We start from the raw sequence: 16918 nt of genomic DNA on the forward strand, positions 1-16918 counted from the left end.
TAACATCTTCTTATCACTGGAAAGTTCCTTATCTAAATGTCCAGTTACATGAGCGCAAATCTACAATCAGCTCATGTCGCTTTTCATTTCCTGTTTTAGTGTGACCTAACTTTTGTGACTCTTTAGTAAAAAAGTGAAAAAGTAAATACGTTTTTAAAAAAAAAACAATCTACCGCAAATTTTATGGATTGGTTCTTTAGTCTTTTTTTGTAATTCGTCCATTTGACAAAAATGAACTACCTTCTAGCTTTCTTTATGCACTGAGGGTCGTGTGTCAACTCCATCAGGGTATCCTTTAAGCACAGAAAGACTGGGTTTGAAACTCAAACAGAAGCAACCGTTGCGATGCAGCAGGAAATTACATATTGCTAAATCTGACAGGTGTGTTTAGAAAATCACTAGAAAAGTGCTGAGTCATTATTTGTAACTTGCATAGCCACTCCCACAGAGAGAGTTTTGTTTTTTTTACAACTACATTTCTCACAATAGCAAGCATGCACTCTAGATATGTGTCCTTGAATGGCATATTGAGACCTCTGTGGGCTGCAGCTGGCAGCTGAAATTGGCCACTGACCCTTCACTATGCAGCTATCACATTACTAATTATGTATTATAAATATCACTGCTCACCATGCTTCAATTGAGAACTAAAATTGCATCCCCAGACTTTATTTGGCTTAAGGCAAAGGCACAAAACACTATGGCTTTATTTGAAGCATCCCTAATGAACAATGCTTTCTGAACTCTTGTTTGTAGTTAACTCTGATCTTTGGCCTTCCAGCTGCACCCACATGCCAACAATATCAGGCTCCACACAGCCCATTCAAGAGTAGGCGTGCAGAGGAGAAACGCTGTGGAGATCCCACACCTTAAACCTCCTTTCCTATAGGTGTCACTATATGCGGACGCCCCACCCCACTTCAGTCTACTCCTCATCCCACCCACTAAAGCTCCGCGAAAGGGTGTGCTTTTTGAAGGCTGTATGAGGCTATAATACAGCTGCAGACAAGTCAAGTCGCCACTTGGTTTGACACCCCGGGAAAAAAAAGCCCCCGAGGCAGAGGGGGAGCATACGCACAAGTACCCCCACCCCTCGGATCCTCCGTCTGAGCTCAGCACAGGGTCTAGTCTCTCCGGACATACCGTGGAGATGCGGAACACACGAAGGTTAATATAAAAAAAGTTGGTGTAGTCGGGGCACACGGTAAACACATAATGTGGCAGCTGCCGTGTAGCTTCTATTCAAGGTCAGTATCTGAGCACGGCCGCCGCACGGACGACTGTCTTAGGTAGGAGGGGGAGAGAGGAAACGCTGAAGGGATGCCGCTGTGCCTCATTTACCTCCAGCATCAACGATGACATCTTCCACCGAAGAAGACGTTGATAGTCAATGACAAGGAAACGGACAAACTTGTGAAACGCCGCTACGAAGAGCAACTGAGGGCACTGGACTGTTGTAAAAGAAAAAAGACACTCTTTCAGCATCTTGGCGTTTCCTGCTTTCTTTCCGCAACGACTTGTGCTGGAAGCGGCTGTTTACCTGGCTACAACAAGCGAAGAAGTCTAGCTAGCTAACGTTAACTGACATAATGAGGGTTCTGGTTCGGTTTCGCTTTGCTTCAGTGTCAGTTTGACGAACTGACTGTCAGAATCTTCTACGGTTGACGAGTTTTAACTAACGCGACACTACGAAGCGATAACTGGCACAACTTCCTTAAACTTGCCCGGTTTTTCAAGCCGACTTGTTAAAAAAACCCAAACAAACTCGGATTCATTTTCATTCAAGGTCGCCTTTATTTTTCAGCAGTAATGCCTTCCAGGACTGTGTCACACGGGGCTTCGGGCCGCCTTCGTGGACTGTTCTTGGTGATGGTTTTAGTGTTTCTGGAGGGCTCCGTGTTTACCGTCGCTGTTGCCAGCTCCGACCAGCATTCTCCTATCACGGCACACTCGGGCAGCCACAAAGCGACTGACCATGGCAGTCACAACAACACTGGAAAGGCTTTCCCTGTGCTAGACTTGAACTACGAAAACGTGCGGGTCCCGTTTGAAATCTCATTATGGGTCCTCCTTGCCTCTTTGATGAAATTAGGTGAGTGTGATGTTATGCGAAAGCTCCACGTGACCTGTCAGTATGAGTGCAGCCTTTTCTGGAAATACCTGATTTAGTGTTACCTTATTTACCCAAATTCTATAAGTCTCTCTCCTACATCAGGTAACAGACAGTTTTTCAGGTGAATAATTACATTATGAAAAACACGCAGAATTACAGTTCATAGAAGGTACATTTGAATCAAAAGAGTTGAGTTAAAGTGCAGTTTTCCTGGTGATCAGATAGTAGATCGCACAGATAAATCACATGGAATGGAAGTTGTCAAGCAAACCAACCATAATCTTAAAGCATCATGTTTGACCCCTAGGCCACCCTACTTGTGTTGTGCATTAATGATGACTCTGGTATGCAGACTTAACTAGTTTGCTCAAAATAGCTCAGCTCAGTCTGTGAGAGGGCAAATCAATATTGCTGTTCAGGAAGATTACTCATCGGATCTGCCAGTGTCATGTGGTGAAGATGTTTAAGAGCTATATTCACTCCCTGCTACAATGATGACTAAGCAACCTGATACAGCAGTCTGGATATGTAGTCTTCAGCACAGTGGCGCCCTACCTCTACCTTGCAGTATTGTCCTGAGCGATGTTTCAGAAGCAGCTTGCTTTCCCCCCCCCCTTACTGTTTGTGTTCTCCTTTATACTGTCTTTACCATCAATTTCTCCTGGCTTTCTGCTTTCTACAGAACACTGTATTGTCCTGAGCCATCTCTTTTTTTTTTCTTTTTTTTTAAAATTATGAGAGCCAGCAGCTTGTCACTTGCCTGTGACATCAGGGGCCTGACTGAGCAGCAGCCTGTAGCCAGGGAGGATACTGCCTCACTGTCTGGGCAAGAAGCCCAGTATCTCAGGGGAGAGGACAGGAAGAGGGTCCACCTGGTTTGGGTAGCTTACTTGTTAGGATGCAGCTCAAGGACACACAGTAAAAATGATAGATGAGCATTGGCAGAAAGTGTGAGCAGAAGGAATGAGGAAAGTACAGAAAGTCGAAGAAAGGCAAATTAAAAAAATGAGACTAGATGAATGTGTAGGCTGACAGCAGCAGAGGACAGTGGTGACCTTAAGCCTCCGATTATCCCTTGACTACTTAAAATGGGCTCTGAACGATTCAAAGTGGCTGCTACCCTGCTCTGCCTCAGCCATGTCTCTGATTCATGTTCACTGAATTTATATCTTACAAGCTAAAAAGCGTATTCACAGACCATTTGTCTCTGAAGCAACCTTGACTGTGCATGGTGCCTTTTCTCTGCCTTTTTTCAACTGAGCACTTTACATAAATTGATTATAGCCACCCCCAAATCTTCTCAGATGAATCAGAACCAGGGGATGCAATTTAACTGACAAACTGCCATTACCGTAAACACTGGTTAAGAGTCAAAGCCTTTATATTCGCAAGGTATCTATTTTTGTCTCTGTAATCAGGCCATAAACACTGTACCACAAATATCATAGCTTTAGGGTCACAAGATAAGATAAGTCCACTTGAAGTGCTAGATAGATAGATAGATAGATAGATAGATAGATAGATAGATAGATAGATAGATCTCATAAAAACATGTCGTCTTTGTGTTAAGAGCAAGGCTGTGTTTGCAAGCATCCATTTTTAAAAAATTATGTTTTCTTTAATCGGGATGAAAAATATGCTTTAGCTGAATTTCTTTCCACATTTAGCATGAGTGTAATTTGTTACTTAGTAGAAATTAGATTGCAACCTGAGCCTTATTTATTTCTTGTAGGGAAGAAAAAAAAGGAATAGATCCTAACATGAAATGGCCATTGCTTTTTTTTAAGTTGTAAGCAGATTTGTGATCGTGTGATATAGGCTTGTAGTGATAGATAAAAGAGTAAAACAATACCTACACAGATTTCCTATCCTCTCTCATAAAAAAAACAAAACAAAAAAAACCAAGCCCCCGTGGCTGCAAAACATTGCAGTTCTTCTAGCAGTCCCTCAAGGTTGGCATATAAAGCACATGTATCTCCACAGACTCTTATTTTAAAATATCCTTAAAATATCCAACCTTACAACAATAATAACTCTAAAAAGAACAGTTTTGGCCTTTATGGATAGTTCCCTCTCCTTTAACTTGTCTATCTGCATAGTGGAAAAAGGGGTTTGACCGCTTTGACTGACAGTTTTCTTGACATAGAAAACTGTAGCCGATTGGTGTTTGGGAGGCCTCACCTCATCTAAGTTTAGTCTGTGAACTGGGCCTTTATCAGACAAATAGCTGTTAGGGTTACAGGGCAGGAAGTTTTTTTTCCCTCAGCCAGAGTTAAATACTAGTATATTATTAGCCTGTGTCTTAGTAAATTAGCAGATACTTGTGTCTGTGCACTGTAACATTACAGTTTCTGGAGGCAGCTTGTTAGCCAACGTTAGCTTATAAGTTAACACTCCACCCTCTCTCCAAATATGGTAAGTTCCGGTTTCAAAACACTAGCATTGCAGTGGCCAAAACGCTAACAGTGACACTTCAGAATTCAGAGTCCAAAACTAAAGAGGAATGTCATAAAGGTGTTTTGTTTTGGTTTTTTTGGCTATACAAATTATGGTTATCAATCACTGTGGCTTAAATGTGTGCCAGACTTTGCCATAATATGGAAACAGGTTATAACTTTAAGTGAATGAAGGCATGCATTTCTATCGCTCAGAAAATCCCACATTGAGTGGGCATATATGTGTAAGTGTATGGTTTTGTTGATGTTAACTAAAAAAATATGGCCTTGTTAAACAATGAGAAGAAGAACATAATCAGTGCCAAAACTCAACCCAGAATTGCAGCTCCAGCAGTTAATAAAATTGCTGATGGTGTTACATGTCTTTTGTGGTACCTTTTCGCACTTTTAACTGTTTTCATGTCTGTGGTGACGTCTTTGTTTCCTTCCTGTTTTTAAACTTGAGGGATTGCAAGCTTGTGGTTTGATTTGTTCCCATTTGTGACTTGTAATCACTAGAAACTGTGTTTGAGTCGAGATTCTGAAGCTGTTAGGCTAATTTGTTTGCTTAGTAAATGATCCCCCAGGTGACGCTCACAATACTTATTTATTTTTTTCTCTCATTGTAGGTTTTGTTTTTTTGTTTTTTGTTTTTTCCAGCTACTATATATTGTTGAAGCAGCCTGCCAGAGTCAACCAAGGCCTGGCTTATGAGTAATTCAAGTTGTAAAGAGTGTGCGGCCTAAGACGTGATTCTTGATTTTTGCAGTAGAACTAAACAAGTTAGATATGGGCCTTAGGTTGTGTGGGAAATATTCCCAGTACAGAATTTGAAACCAAACCCTTGGCAAAGAATGACTCACTCTGTCACAAAGTCTACTCCACATACCTGTATGGTGTTATTTATTAAAACCAAGCCCAGATTTTTTTAACAAAGAAAAGTATTGAACTGCCACACTTACAGAGAAATATCTTTGCTTAAAAATGCTTACAGTAAATACCAAGTGTGTTCATGCAAAAGGCTTTTAAAGCAATTGGACATATTGACCAACTGGTTTAATGGTTTATAATCAGATATAATCAGCTATATCTCAGTTTAATTTAGAAAATTGCCTCATGGGTAGATAAATGCAATACACAGCCATAGAAAGAAAGTTGCTTTACTAATATTTTAAAGTAAGTCATGGCAAATCAGGCAACAGCATCGAATTTTCATCCTTTTCTTTTTCACTGCTTTCAGTGTTTAAAACCTCAATCTATTCGCTTAAAAACATGTGTTCAACTGACACTAGTTATGCTCACTAAATTGTACTCCACTCAGTTGTTATAGTAGAAGACAAAACTCAGAATCATATCCTTGCAAGGAAACCCCTGCGGTTGTTTTGTATAGATATGACGTCAGGGATCATACTAAATTATACCACCACAAGGCCGTAATCAATAATTCAAAAACAATGCTGTGTTCCACAAGCAACTTGACCCCAATGGTCTGCACTGAACAATAACTCACAACAACTTTTATACAACACTTAACTGGGACTGCATCTCACTAAAATACATGCAAATCTTGGCCTCTCTGTGAACGTCAATGTTATGGTGTTGGAAAGCTGCCTGCCGTATCACAATTACTACAAAGGAGACCAGATGAACGTCACCATTTTAAACAAAGAAACTCTTTAAATATGTTTGCTATCTTTTGTGTCTGCTTAATACAGCTGATTTGGTTGCCAGTGGTTTGTAGTAAGTTACCTGGCAACAGGGCACACTTCCTGGTTTTGGGAATGACAGTGTAGTTCGTACTAGGCAGTACTGACACTGGGTACACATCCAGAATTGAAAGAGCTGTTACCCTTTGCTAGTTTTCAATAACCTCGTTGCATAAAGGCTCCCAGGAGGCAATGGGGCAAGGACACAGCAGCTGCCCTTATTGAAAAGCAGCCATGAGAAACTGCCTAATCTTCTACTTTAAGAGCATGGCATGAAAAAAAGTCTTTATTATCTTACACACTACATGGCCCTTCAGACATTTATTTCCTACATACCCATGTCTTAATCATGATAGAGTTGTGTACCAGCTTGTGCCAGTGTTCTTTGAAGTTCACTTCCCTCCTTTTCTCTATCTTATCTTCTGTGTTATTACCCTTCATTAGATGATTGCTGAAGGCCATAGTTGGAGTTGTGCTTAAGAGATTTAACAATGTGCTGTCAACACTTAGCTTAGGATGGGTTGTTCAGTCTACTTTAACTTAACCTTTAGCCCCCAATATTGCATGTGTTAAGAATTTTATATTTAGAAGGGTCTGTAATGATAATGGCATACATGTCCAGCATCTACAATCACTCATGAATGATAATGGCACATTTAGTTTCATTCTTGGGTCCAGTATTAAGTTTGCCTCTGCTCAATGCACCAGCAGAAATACATTTATACCATACAGTTGTGACCTGTTTCCCCTTTCCTCAAGTACCATACTGCCCAACCTTTTATCAAAGGGCTTTGTGTTTCTTTGCAACACTCAGTCATTAGAGCAGTTTAGAAATGTTTTGCAGGGGTATTTCATGTCCTTGAGATTGAACTTTATTTTATTCTAGATTCAATCAGTGTCAATCAGAAGACCACTTTGCAGAAGGGATCTTCTGTTTGTCTTCTATTAATACCACTGCTGGCTTCCCACCCTCTTACATCTTTTGAAAAAAAGAAAATGCTTTGGGAAAAACCGTACATGTGATGTAGATTCCCTTTATTCAGACTCACAGTTGGGTATAATGAGATGCTCTTTTCTTTGAATAAGGCTACGTTCACACTGCAGGTCTTAATGCTCAATTTCGATTTTTTTTTTTTTTGATCAAATCCGATTTTTTTTCTTTTTATCTGCTCGTTCACACTACAAATAAAATGTGACAGCAAACGTGCTCTAGTGTGAGCCCTCAAAGCGGCCCGCATGCGCAAAAGAAGACGTCACACACAACGCACTCTGTTTAGACCCAGAGCAAACAATATTGTTTGACTGTTTCAGACTTTACGTTTCCCAATTTTTCTCTAAGTTATAAAGTTATTTTGTTATTTACCTTCACGATGTCTTCTCGGGCACTTCTCCGGTGCTGATAATTGGCGTCTGTCCTGCGTCAGTGACGTAAAAGACAGATTTGATGCGACATGACCATTCAAACATCAGTCGCTTTCTAAAACATCAGATATGTATTGGATTCAGTACCACATGCAAAAGTGACCCAGATCGGATTTGAAAATATCGGATTTGTGCTGTTCACACTGTCATACCATGATCGGATATGGGTCGCATAGGGTCCAAAAAGTCAGATTCGATGCGCTTTTGCCTGCAGTGTGAACGTAGCCTTAAAGCTCTCTCCTGGTGTGACGAGAAGTTTAGACTTGTAAAATCTTTGTATGACACTTTGTGCTTTCTGTGTGAGCATTGCTAAAAAAAAAAATCATATTCATTTAAGTTACAGGACTGTGTTAAAGTCATGTGGCGCCTCTCATTTTTTATGTTTTGATAGGAATGTGGGAAATGGGTGAAGTGATCTATTGAAATGTGCAAGCAAAAATGGAAATGGGTATAAGATGAAAATAGTAAACTATTCCTGAAGATGTACTTTAATCTTCAGGAATAGTTGTCCGGGCTTGAAGAACATTCAAAGCTCTCTGGATTTTGGCTTCCTTTTGCACTGTTCTTTGCCAAGATAACCCAACAGTCCTTTAATAATGTTGAGATTCCGGCTCTGGGGAGACCAATCCATGACTGACAGTATTCCAATGTATGTGTGTAATGTTTTGGGGGTTTTTTGGGGGGGGCGGGGTCAATACAGTTTGGGATCATTGACAGGCTGAGAAATGAAACTGTTGCAATTATTTATGCATTATCAAGGAAGCAAAAGGATAAATGGATATGACCTACCACAGTTGTTGGCAGGCATTTTTGTGTAAAATGTTATCATGGGTATTAATTATGAGGAAGGCCTTTCACTTTAAGTTCTGTTCAGCTGAGTACCAATTAGCTTAGCTTGGGGTGTGCAGGCTGATTTGTGTAATGTGATGTCCCCCACACTAACAGATATCCCTGTAGTGTTGATGCCTGCAACACGTTTAGAAGAAGCTTTGTAATTATGTAACCGTGTCTATGGGAGTCGAGATGTTGTAATCACCAAGGTGCTAATTTGTGGTGCTAATTTAGCCTTATATTTGAAGCCTCTTAAGAGCACATCAACCCTCTCTTCTGAGAAGACACTGTGTTTTGGAAAATTCCAGAAAGAGCAGCAGAATTTCCATCCTGCTCACATCCCATCCTTTTGGCTGAAATTTCATAAAGTTCTCGTTTACTGTGTTCAAGCAGTTCTCATAGAATATCTTTGTTGACCCAGTTGGATACTGAGCTTCCCAGGAGGTTTAGGTGACGCTCTTTTTCTTTTTATATTAAGGTTATTTGAAAGAGCAGCACTTGAGTTCTGGCATCTTATCGTGGGGAAATGAAGTCTTCTTAGACCAGTTAAGATAAAGCCTCTAATCCTGCAGCTGTGTGACGCACAGACATGCACTTGTTGAGCTTTCTTTTTCTGAAACACTGTTAATGTTGTGCTCAAGCTGCCCTAGCGTGAAACACACCAAGACCACCCTCACAAATGCCCAACTTCTGATGTTGGTGTTTTACATACCGTTAAGACATGTATGCTTATGTGCTTTCACTATAAATTATGCGTTGCGTTGTAGCAATAAACGTGCATACTGGCATGAAGGTCTGATATTTACATGAGAAACAACCTGTATTATAACTGAGAAACATACTGTACTATGCACTAATTGGTTCATTCATTTAGCGTGCCAATAATCACATTGTGTAAAAGTAAGCCAATCAGAGGGACCATCTTCATGCCTCATCTCTCCTTGTTCAAAAGAGGGGTAACAAATCCAGCAGCTATTATTTCAGGTGGTACTGCTTTCAGGCACCAATCACTTTTGTCCTATGATGATTGAACTTTGTAACTATGTTGCTCACTGATAGTTTCACATGCGCTATTTTAGATGAATGTATTCAATATTAAAATACCAAATTTATTGATTTACAGTGTAAAATGATCTTTCCCAAAAATATTGTTTTGTCTGGATGTGTTGTTGTAACCCTGCCCTGTTTAAGTTTCTGTTTATGCTGTGTTATTTATTACACTGCCAGCAAAATACTGACACATACCTGTGTACAGTAAAAACAGCCCCACTGTGGGATGCCTACTGCTGTCCCTTTTGAAGTCTTTATTTACTGTTTTTCCAAAAGTTGCAGTTGTTCCGTTGCCTCAACATGGATAGGCAACTTGTGTATGTATTTTGATAATCAGAAAGATAGGCTTTCAAAGACACACTGGATATGTCGTTTGTTGGGAGTGGCAAAGTCTTACTGTGAGCATACCGTATTGACAGACTCTGTGCTTTGACATGAGCTATGTAGCCTCAAGCCATACCACCTGATTGGGAAAGGTTATTTCAGTTCTCTGGAATGTCCACCAAATTAGATTAGCTGATCAAATAAAAATTTAATGTAAATTAAATAATAAAAATAAAGGTAAAATATAGCACTTATGGATTGTTTCATGTCCTGAACGTAGGGCGATAGTAACTTTATTTAAACTGCACGCTTGACTTTGTTGGTCTCTCGTGTCTCTTACGATCTGTCTACATTATATCTTTTGCATGTCATTTTCATTTTTTTTCCTTCAAGAGTACATAAGGTGATGGTGTTAGGATCAGGGGTTACACAGGTCTTTAACATACCAGCAGCTGCAGTTTTTTTTTTTTTTTTTATTAAGATGTTGGAATGAGTACGTGAGGACAGGCAAGCTTTGGCAAGTCTATACAGCCCACACAAAATTCTTCCTTTTGCATTTCCTGCCTATATCACCAGTGCAGAATGGTGCATTTCATGCTGATGTTAACAGTGATGAATAAATTCAGAAGCTTATTTTTTGTGCACTATTTTAAAATAAATAAATAAATAAATAAAAATAAATCTAAAGCACAAGAAGGAATTAGCTGTGTGGGTGGTAGCATAACACATAAGTGATGTATGTTACAGATGATTGCTTGTGGTTAGTTCTGTGTAATCTCTGTAAAGCAGAAAAGAGCTCGAAATAATTCCAGTTAATTTCAGGGTGTGTCCACACTATTTGTTTATTACTTATCATTTAACCCATAAACCAACACAATTATTATTATTATTATTTTTTTTTTCACTTAAGATCCATTTCCTTCGATTTTCACATTGAATTTGTATTACTTCTGTTTTGTAGTTGACAGTGAGTACAGGTGGTCAATACTATATATGCAAACCTTCTGCTGCTCATATCAAGCACTTGTTCATGTTTGTCTCTTCTTTTGTTTCCATCCAGGGTTCCATCTGGTTCCTCACTTATCCAACATTGTGCCAGAGAGCTGCCTGTTGATCGTGGTGGGCTTGCTGGTAGGGGGAATCATCAGAGGTACTGGTGAAACAGTCCCACCAGTGTTGGACTCTAAATTGTTTTTTTACATCCTGCTGCCCCCCATTATCCTGGATGCTGGCTACTTCCTGCCCATCCGTCCCTTCATGGAGAACCTGGGCACAATCCTGATATTTGCTGTCGTGGGTACTCTTTGGAATGCCTTCTTTGTTGGGGGCTTGCTATATGGTGTGTGTCAGATTGGTACAGAAAGCAGTTCAATCCTTAGCAGAATAGGGCTTCTGCAGTGCCTGCTCTTTGGTTCCATCATATCAGCTGTGGATCCTGTTGCTGTGCTTGCTGTGTTTGAGGAGATCCACATCAATGAGCTCTTGCACATCCTGGTGTTTGGCGAATCACTACTCAATGATGCCGTAACTGTGGTGAGTGACCAAACTGCAGTCTAAGTAGTACAGTAGACTGATATATATGAGGCAGACATTTTTCAGGCTACAACTGTTTGGCATTTGGCATTCTGCTGATTTGTTTACCTGGCATTACAGGGACTAGTATATACATTTTATTCATACAATGTGTAACCAGCCCAGAGGCCAAATTTATTTTCATGTTAAAAAATAAAAGGAGCTTCACAGTCAGCAAACAATGCATTCTGTCCTTAGCCCCTTGACTGGATTGACTAAGACATTAGTTCATGTCCTTATCACCCATCATAATCCTGTTTCTTAAACTATTCTCCTACCAATTCATATTCATTAGTTAGTACCTTTTTTTGTTATTCAGTTTTTCTTCCCTCTTTCACTCTCCCTCTTGTAGGTATTGTACCACCTGTTTGAGGAGTTTTCAGGCATTGGCTCAGTGACACTGTTGAAAGGCTTCCTGGGAGTCATCTCCTTCTTTGTAGTCGCCCTGGGTGGCGTTCTAGTTGGAGTTCTGTACGGGATCCTCGCTGCCTTCACCTCACGCTTCACCTCCCACACGCGCGTCATCGAGCCTCTTTTTGTCTTTTTGTACAGCTACATGGCCTACCTGTCTGCTGAGATATTCCACCTCTCCGGCATCATGGCGTAAGTTTGTTCAAGTCTGGTATATAACAACTCACGAAAACCCCAGCGTTATAACACATTGTCAGATTGTGTTCTACATGCAGGATATGGCAAAATTGAATCTCAGTATTACTCTATATAATGAATAAGATTATTCCGTTTTACTGTGCAATATCACTGAATTTTAAGTGATTCAAAGTTGTGTACATTTACAGTAATTGTACCACTGCTAAGTTGAAATTCATGGTACTTGAGTAATAATAATGGGTTGCATTTATATAGCGCTTTTTGAGACCCTCAAAGCGCTTTACAATTCCACTATTCATTCACTCTCACATTCACACACTGGTGGAGGCAGCTACAGTTGTAGCCACAGCTGCCCTGGGGCAGACTGACAGAAGCGAGGCTGCCATATCGCGCCATCGGCCTCTCTGGCCATCACCAGTGGGGGGTAGTTGAAGTGTCTTGCCCAAGGACACAACGACCAAGACAGACAGAGCTGGGGATAGAACCGGCAACCTTCCAGTTACAAGATATATAAATGCAATCCATTATTATTATTATTATTATTATTATTATTATTATTATTCCAGTGAAACCTAGTACACATTGTGACCAGTGCAGCAAGACACTAAGCAAGCAATTTCCAGTTAAACTGAATGTAAAATTGTCCATGTCAAAGTCTCTAAATACCATAAACTTTGTCACCTTTGGCCTGTTGTTTTATCTAATGCTTCATAGCTCCACATGTTAAGAAACTGAAACTAGCAAAACACCAGGCTGAGAGACTTCACAGTGGTCGGATGGTATTAGTAGGCTGTTGAAACATAGTTGCACTGGTGATTGGGTGGTGTAGAAACTGCTCCGCTACCAAAAACAGGGGTTGGCCTAATCAGAAAAGTAAGTAAATGGAATACAATTAAAATAAAATGATCACTGTCGATAAGAACCTCACCAGTCCCTTACTGGATGGCACATATGTTTAAATTCATCCACTTAATCAAGATGACTAGCTTGTCTGGCATTGTGACACGTTTAATTCACCTGTTAAGAATGAGAATGTCTGAAGTGTATGTAAACCAGTGGGAGATCACCAAATTATATTTAACTGTTTCATTCACATACAATGTGAATGATCCAGCCGACCTTCGTTAGTCGAAATTAATAGATAGATCTTTAATCCCTCTTTTAATGTCTTCATAGTTTTTTTTTTTCTTTCAGTTTTGTTTTGTTTGTTGTTTAAGAACAGTCTGAAACTTGAAGAGGAACCTGACCCATGTTGGATGTTGGCTAATCAGTGCTGTGGGTGGGACTATCGCAGCCGTAAAGCTGCCAGAATGAGGTCTTGTTTTTTGGCGGGGGGTTTTCTCCACACTTATTGCTTGTACAACTGTACAACAAATGGAGAAATATGTTGAATTGTTCTCACTCCACTGCACTCTTAGAACCCCAGCAAGCAGTATAATGGCATGACTACACATCTGAGCTGAAATCCGAAATGACTGATCAGTTGGGGAAAAGCTGAATTTCATCACCCATGGAAACTAGTTACAAAGAAGAAGAAGTTCTTCCTGATTCCAACATAGCGTTACATTGAGTGAGATACTCTTGTTGTACTGGACCTCTCCTCAGTGTTTAGATGCCATAATCTTTATATATTCTTACCACTGGGTGAAAATTACACTTCTTATATACGTTCAGGAAAATTATATTTTATATATAGCCAGTGGTTTGGGAAACTAATCTAATGCCACCTGAACCAAGCTAGGATTTAGTGGCATGTCTGTGAAGGTTCTCAGTCATCCAGGTCATTGTAGTCAAAGGAGCTTGCAAAGAAAAGCGTCTGGACTTCTTTAAGTTGCTTGAAGACGTTTCACCTCTCATCCGAGAAGCTTCTTCAGTTCTAAGGTCAAATGGTGGAGAGTCCCAGATATAAACCTAGTGGGAGTAACCCCCCACAGAGGGACAAAAGGACCCCCTGATGATCCTCTAATCGCCTGAGCCAAGGTGTGAAACTGGGTGTGGGTCCCAATCAGCCAGAGTTTCGGGTGAGTTCATTGTGAAACCTGGCCCCACCTTATCATGCGAATTCCTGAGATCAGATGGCCCAGGATGTGAGTGGGCGTTAAGGCGTCTGGGAAGGGATCTCAAAACTGGATTATAGATGGCAGAGAGTTGGTGTCGTAAACCCCGCCTCTGTTCAAAGATGGTCGCTCACAGTGGACATAGATGGCTTCTTTCACTCCTCTTTCAAACCATCTGTCCTCTCTGTCCAAAATGTGAACATTGGCATCCTCGAAAGAGTGTCCTTTATCCTTAAGATGCAGATGGACTGCTGAGTCTTGTCCTGTGGAGGTGGCTCTTCTGTGTTGTGCCATGCGCTTGTGAAGTGGCTGTTTGGTCTCTCATGTAGACTGACACCTGGGTCAAAATCAAGACACAAGAAGTGGAATCCTTCACTGCGCACATTAACGCTGTGGATAAAAACATCAAGTTCACCAGGGAAGACACAAAGGACAACTGTTTGCCTTTCCTGGACTGCGCTGTGCACATTGAAGAGAACGGCAACCTCAACATCGAAGTTTACCGGAAGCCCACACACACGGACCAGTACCTCCTGTTTGACTCCCATCACCCTCTGGAACACAAACTTGGAGTAATTAGGACCCTACACCACCGGGCAGAACATGTTCCCTCTAAGCCTGAAGGAAAAAAGAAGGAACACACACATGTAAAGGAAGCACTCAAAACGTGCGGCTATCCTAAATGGGCAGACGCAACAACATTGTCATCCCCTATGTAGCCGGTGTATCAGAAAAACTCAGGAGAGTTTTCTCCAAGCATGACATCCCAGTGTATTTCAGACCCAGCAACACGCTCAGACAAAAACTGGTTCACCCGAAAGACAAAACGCCAAAACACAGACTTAACAATGTGGTGTATGCTGTACAGTGCAGCGAGGAATGCTCAGACCTCTACATTGGAGAGACCAAACAGCCACTTCACAAGCGCATGGCACAACACAGAAGAGCCACCTCCACAGGACAAGACTCAGCAGTCCATCTGCATCTTAAGGATAAAGGACACTCTTTCGAGGATGCCAATGTTCACATTTTGGACAGAGAGGACAGATGGTTTGAAAGAGGAGTGAAAGAAGCCATCTATGTCCACTGTGAGCGACCATCTTTGAACAGAGGCGGGGGTTTACGACACCAACTCTCTGCCATCTATAATCCAGTTTTGAGATCCCTTCCCAGACGCCTTAACGCCCACTCACATCCTGGGCCATCTGATCTCAGGAATTCGCATGATAAGGTGGGGCCAGGTTTCACAATGAACTCACCCGAAACTCTGGCTGATTGGGACCCACACCCAGTTTCACACCTTGGCTCAGGCGATTAGAGGATCATCAGGGGGTCCTTTTGTCCCTCTGTGGGGGGTACTCCCACTAGGTTTATATCTGGGACTCTCCACCATTTGACCTTAGAACTGAAGAAGCTTCTCGGATGAGAGGTGAAACGTCTTCAAGCAACTTAAAGAAGTCCAGACGCTTTTCTTTGCAAGCTCCTTTGATTTAGTGGCATGTATAGCATTTTCTGACATACCATTTCATCAGCTCTTGTAGTACGTAGCAATTGATTTTCTGTTTACTTTCAGGCTGTTTAAGATTGCAGGTCTTACTGATGTTCCTGACGGGAGGTGCTGATGCAGTTAGTCTCACCCCTAAGTCAGGAATGATGGATATGTAGCTTCAAGGACAATCCTTTGCCTGCAGCTGTGTTGCCCCTCATATTAAAATCTGGATTTGGTTTTCTGTATTACTGGTCTGTGAAAGAGGAAAGAAAGAACTTATTGATGTGATTTCCTTTTATCATTTCTGCAAAACCTTGAAAGGCAATACTGACAAGGAGGAGGAATGTTGACCAGCTGCTGTGGATTATTGAGCATATTTGTCAGTTGCTTTTGACCCTTTTTTGACACACAAACATTGCATGACTAGATTAGAACAGGGAGGTGGCTGCCAGACAGGAATTGTGAGATAACTTTGTTTATTTTTCCAAATTAGTCCGTAACTGAACCTCTGAGCTTTTTTTTTTTTTTTTTAAAGTGGTCACTCTAACTGGCAGCTCAGGAAAACTGGTACTACTTTTAACCATGTTTTCCTTTTAAAACATAAAGTGGTTCTGTGTTATATGACTGTATTGTGGTCAATAATGTTTTCAATTGGATGAGAAATGAGACCAAAATAACCCCACATTAATTGTTTCTGTATATCTAAAAAAAATTCTGTTATTACTATTTCTCTTCCCAGGTTAATAGCATGCGGCGCCGTGATGCGACCCTATGTGGAGGCCAACATATCCCACAAGTCCCACACCACCATTAAATACTTCTTGAAAATGTGGAGCAGTGTCAGTGAGACTCTAATCTTTATTTTTCTGGGAGTGGCCACGGTTGCTGGACCTCACGATTGGAACTGGACCTTCGTTACTGTCACAGTCATTCTGTGTCTTGTTGCACGGGTTATAGGTCAGTCCTGCTTCTGTATTTTTGCACGACTTCTTCAAATATATGCATGAAAGCAAATTTCAAGTGTGACATAGTGTATGCAACAGAGGAATATATTTGTTATATTACTAGCATTCAAGGTTAGTTTGCTTTTTGTTTTCTTTGGCAAAGGAGGTGATTGGGTTACATTGTGATTCGCATTCTTAATAAAAGAACTGGGATTAAGTGTTTCCATCATGTGTTATTACACAGCTGTTGGTGGAATTGCCCCTGAGGATTTCTCCACTGAGTTGTCACAAGTTCTTCTTGTTATTGATTTGTCATAGTGTGTGTGTGTGTGTGTGTGTGTGTGTGTGTGTGTGTGTGTGTGTGTG

At 40.9% G+C, this 16918-nt stretch overlaps 1 protein-coding gene across 2 annotated transcripts in view; it reads left to right on the top strand.

Moving 5' to 3' along the window:
* The first annotated feature begins 920 nt into the window (after positions 1-920).
* slc9a1a (solute carrier family 9 member A1a) overlaps positions 921-16918 on the top strand; it is a 28776-nt gene continuing 12778 nt past the window's right edge. Inside the window, exons 1-4 of one of the 2 annotated variants that reach the window (XM_005925529.3) lie at positions 921-2092; positions 10942-11414; positions 11806-12056; positions 16348-16565. In XM_005925529.3, the coding sequence (XP_005925591.1) occupies positions 1810-2092; positions 10942-11414; positions 11806-12056; positions 16348-16565 (1225 nt within the window). In that variant the 5' untranslated portion in view covers positions 921-1809. The remainder of the gene's footprint in view (positions 2093-10941; positions 11415-11805; positions 12057-16347; positions 16566-16918) is intronic. The other variant, XM_005925530.3, reaches the window with a different exon arrangement.

The sequence above is a fragment of the Haplochromis burtoni genome, unplaced genomic scaffold, assembly GCF_018398535.1.
Source record: "Haplochromis burtoni strain Fernald_Lab_line unplaced genomic scaffold, NCSU_Asbu1 Contig_84, whole genome shotgun sequence".
Lineage (NCBI taxonomy): Eukaryota > Metazoa > Chordata > Actinopteri > Cichliformes > Cichlidae > Haplochromis > Haplochromis burtoni.